Source organism: Malania oleifera, chromosome 7 (assembly GCF_029873635.1).
Source record: "Malania oleifera isolate guangnan ecotype guangnan chromosome 7, ASM2987363v1, whole genome shotgun sequence".
In the NCBI taxonomy this organism is placed as follows: domain Eukaryota; kingdom Viridiplantae; phylum Streptophyta; class Magnoliopsida; order Santalales; family Ximeniaceae; genus Malania; species Malania oleifera.
In genome coordinates, this window is record NC_080423.1 from 32,930,713 (window position 1) to 32,935,053 (window position 4,341).

The following is a 4,341-nucleotide window of genomic DNA, read 5'->3' on the forward strand; positions in this document are numbered from 1 at the left end:
CCTTACATCTAGCAGACCAGACATTATGTTCAATGTTAGCTTGTGTGCTTGATTCCAATCACGTCCCAAACAGTCACATCTCAATGTCGTTAAGAGAATATTTAGGTACCTAGCAAGAACACATGACTCAGGGCTCTTTTATCTTAAGAATGCTCCATTTGATCTCACCTGCTATTCCGATGCTAACTATGGGGGGTGCAAAATGGATAAAAAAAGTATGAGTGGAACGTGTCACTTTCTTGGACACTCTCATTTCATGGATTGGCAAGAAATAAACCTCAGTTGCCCTTTCAACCACCGAGGTTGAATATATAGCAGCCCATAGTTGTTGTGTTCAAGCATTGTATATGAAGCAGCAACTCGAGGATTTCAAAATTTTAATAAAGGGTACACCAATCCATTGTGACAATACTAGAACCATCAACATGTAGAAAAATTCGTGCTTGCTCTCTAAGACTAAGCACATCAAAATCTGGCACCATTTTATTTGAGACCATGTGCACAAGGGGGACATTGAATTAGTCAGGTTGTGTATCAGATGCCCTTTTGGAATTAGTTTGTTTGGACCTTTGGGACCCATCCTCATTTGTATCTCGTTTGGGTTATAAATACTATGTTTCCTTTGTGGATCACTACACCATATTCACTTGGTTATTTCCTATTAAACAAAAATCTGATGTCATTCACATATTTTCCAATTTTTTACCCTTTGTTGAGAGAATGTATAGCACCAAATTAATAACCTTACAAATTGATGGCAGTGGTGAATTTAAACCTATATCCTCCATGTGTCAAAAACTTGGTATTCCCAATCGCCTCTTATGTCCTCACACCCATCAACAAAATGGACTCGTTGAACGAAAGCACCGTCATATTGTTGAACCTGGGCTTGCCCTCTTGGCCCAAACATCTCTTCCTTTTACTTATTTGGCCGATGCCTTTGAACCTATTGTTTACTTAATAAACCGTCTCCCCACTCAAACATTAAATCATAAACCTCCTTATTCTATGGTGTTTAATCATGAACCTGATTACAATTTTTTGAAAGTGTTTGGTTGCCTTTGTTGGCCCAACCTTCATCCATACCTTCCTAACAAATTTAATTTTTGGTCCACTCCTTGCTTATTCCTTGGCTATAATGCTTCTCATAAAAGATACAAATGTCTCGATCTCTCCAAAAATAGACTTTACATATCTCGTGATGTCAGCTTTGATGAAACTTCATTTCCTCTTGCACAATCTCGGCTCACAATCTTTGCACCATCTGTTTCTTCTACTTTGGCCTCCTTACCCATTCTATCCCCTTCACTACTTGGCCCTGCCTCAAACTTACCTTCCGTACATTAAGTCTCAAAGTGGTTGACACCCCTTTGGACTCGAGGGGGCGTATTAGCAGTTATACCAGCCCAACTATAGTACAAAATAAGTTGTAACCAATATATTCCTTTCTAATTAAATTGTAATCATTTTTATTCTTTGATTCCTCCTGAATTGTATATATAGACAGTGCCCTCATAAATAAATATAGTACACAAAACAATTATTTTATTGCTATCAACACACACTCACACACACACACACACACACACACACACACACACACACACACACACACACACACACACATATATAACCTTTGAGTTGCAGAAAGTGTGGTAGTTCATTTCTTATTCTGATTCTCAATCTTGCTCTTTCTTGGGATTAGAACTTGAAAGTTGGTAGTTTTAAGCTTTTATCAAGATGTTGCTTTAAGGACCGAACCTGACATTAATAAGAAAATCTTGGTCGACAATTTTTTTATTTGTGGGAATAAGAAGTAAATGATGCATACCAATAAATTTTGCTACGATACTGCTACCTAACTTATTTATTATCAATATGTTGATCAACCACAAGCAGTTAATTGATTCTGCTGATGTTGAAGTTCTTTCATGGTCTACGGTGATTTATTGAGCTATTTAAATTCTTTATTACCATTTTAATAAATTAGCTACAAGCAATTACTTCCAATCTTGAAATGTTATCAATATAATACATGCATGTTAAATGATTTTTTAAATTTCCAAGAAGAATTGAAAAAGTGAGTAAAATATCAACATAATATACACACCCACACATGCGCGCACACACACACATACACACACATAAGTGAATTCTTTAAAAAACTTCTGTGTGTCTAGCAAAAACGCATATGTAGAGTATTCTTGAACTTCCTATACAGGATAAGCATACAATTATGGAATGCTTTGAAATTTGAGTGGGGGGCATAGGCCTAGAAAAGTAACATTTTTTCAGAGATAATTATTTAAATTATTATAGTACTATTGTTCATATAAAGGGATAGATTTCCTGTATAATTTCTTTTATTTAATGCTAATAAATGTTGAAACTATTATCACCTGTTTTATATTTACAAAATAAGTAACATATTCAGGAGGACTATAACTTTTCATCCAAAATTTCCAAAGAGTCCAACACTTATTTTGAAACATTCCATCATTAATTTTTAGTTAGCTTTCACATGAACATCTTTTCAAAATGCTGCACACTAATTCTATTGCATTTAGAATCATAAAACTTTGGCACATACTTACATATATATATATATATATATAATATTGCATTTGGAGATGCATGGAATTTTTTTTTTTTTTGGAAGGATGTTGGTGATGCATGGGCTTAATCTGCAAGAACAACAATTGAAGGAAAACCAACAAAGCTTAAAAAAAAAAAAAAAAAGTACTTGTATCATAAAAAAGGCCGCATACAAATAGATATGTCTTCTTGAAAAATATTTTATAACGTGGTAGGGATGAATAATTAACTGAGATAAGTCGTCGGATTAATTAATTAAGATGGAAGCAATCAATGAATATCCCGGGATACAATTAGGTCGCCCAATTAAGATTGATAGAAAAATAAATTGAAATTGAAATAGCTAAAAATAAATTAAAATTGAAATAGCTATCAACTAATCGATCTGCTACTGCATATTAACTAAGTACTAATGTAAATTCGTCAGATTTAGGTTGTTCGGCTACTGCTGCTGCACATTAAGCTTCTGTTGCTCGTGTCATTCTTGGGAGTTGGGTTCTTCTGCGTCGGCCGCTGTTTTGCTGCCGCTGCTGCAGGAAGCAGCTTGTTTTCCAACACAATCAGATGATGATGATGATGATGATGAAGAAGAAGCAATCTGAGACATGGCTTGGAAGAGCAGTGGGCTCACTTCAGTAGCGAGTCTTTTAACCATCTCCTCTTCATTCTTTTGCGCCTGTACCCATGCCATGCCGATAAACAATTCCATCATCACTGCATATATATATTTATATATTTGTGTGCGTGTGCGTGTGCGTGTGTGTATGCGTACCATGGCCCTCATTGACCCAACGCTAGCTTTTAAATCTCTGTTGCAAGCAGCTGCTTCATTGGCTCTTTGCCTTGTGTCAGCGAGTATCTTCCTCAAACAAGAATTTTTAGCTTTCAGTTCACAAATCTGCATGCGTACATGTATATCCATGGACAATAATTGTACGGTCAGATGGAGTAATGAAACTCTAAAACTCAAAATAAATATTGAAGTTTGAAACTAAGAACATATCAATTAACAAGAGTATTTTAACTAAGCAAGACATAATCGATAAAACCTCTGCCTCAAGTTGCTGTTGTTGTTGGTCTAATTCCCTTCCTCCTCTTCTTCTCGATGATGATGGTTTGCCGGAGGAGTTCTGCTTCTTTCTACTTGGACTACTCATGATTCTAATGAAGCAATTAGGGTTTCTGATGGACGACGCAATGCTGCGTGCAGGTCTGTCTATTAATACTCATAAGCTTCCAAATTAAGGTTGGAGCTATGACGAGGCTGCCAATTGAATTTAGGAAATCAGCCTCAGCTACATGTACGTCTACTTGCTTAATTCCCTTTTGGTACCTAATTAAAATCTATAAATATTATGTAATCTTTTCAAATTCTTTTTTCTTTCTAAAATCTACTTAACTTAAAGATTCATTTTGTTTTTTTAGGCAACTTACTAGAAATATCTATAATAAATAAGTTGTGCTATATTCACTCTAGAAAAAATATTTCAAACCCAAAGTTTAGGAAAATATCTATAATAAATAAGATGGGAGGTTTTATGAGAAGCTTACAATTATACATTATAAATATTAAAAATAAAAAAAAAATTATTATTTCACAATAATATAACATTATAAATATCATTTTATTTTTATTTTATTTTTTTCGGCAACTTATTAGCTATTACTTCTCAACAAGAAAGAAATTATTTTCTACAAAATATTGTGGGTTGTATGTGCATGGCGTGAATCATGATAGACTATTTG

The 4,341-nt window shown here is 34.5% G+C and overlaps 1 protein-coding gene across 1 annotated transcript; it reads right to left on the reverse strand.

Moving 5' to 3' along the window:
• Positions 1-2,777: 2,777 nt before the first annotated feature.
• On the reverse strand, positions 2,778-3,864 carry LOC131160169 (uncharacterized). The gene is made up of 3 exons (XM_058115554.1): positions 3,645-3,864; positions 3,368-3,493; positions 2,778-3,271 (listed from the first exon to the last, which is right to left on the reverse strand). The coding sequence occupies exons 1-3, from the start codon at positions 3,750-3,752 to the stop codon at positions 3,074-3,076; spliced, it is 432 nt and encodes a 143-aa protein (XP_057971537.1). The 5' UTR covers positions 3,753-3,864; the 3' UTR covers positions 2,778-3,073.
• Between the last annotated feature and the right edge of the window lie 477 nt (positions 3,865-4,341).

What these genes read in the sequence shown, in the direction of transcription:
- LOC131160169 (XM_058115554.1), bottom strand. Translation starts at nt 3,752, where the DNA reads ATGAGTAGTCCAAGTAGAAAGAAGCAGAACTCCTCCGGCAAACCATCA. An exon ending in AACAGCAACTTGAGGCAGAG is followed by an intron (nt 3,494 to 3,644) that starts GTTTTATCGATT and finishes GTACGCATGCAG; the next exon opens with ATTTGTGAACTGAAAGCTAA. An exon ending in TTGGGTCAATGAGGGCCATG is followed by an intron (nt 3,272 to 3,367) that starts GTACGCATACAC and finishes GCATGGGTACAG; the next exon opens with GCGCAAAAGAATGAAGAGGA.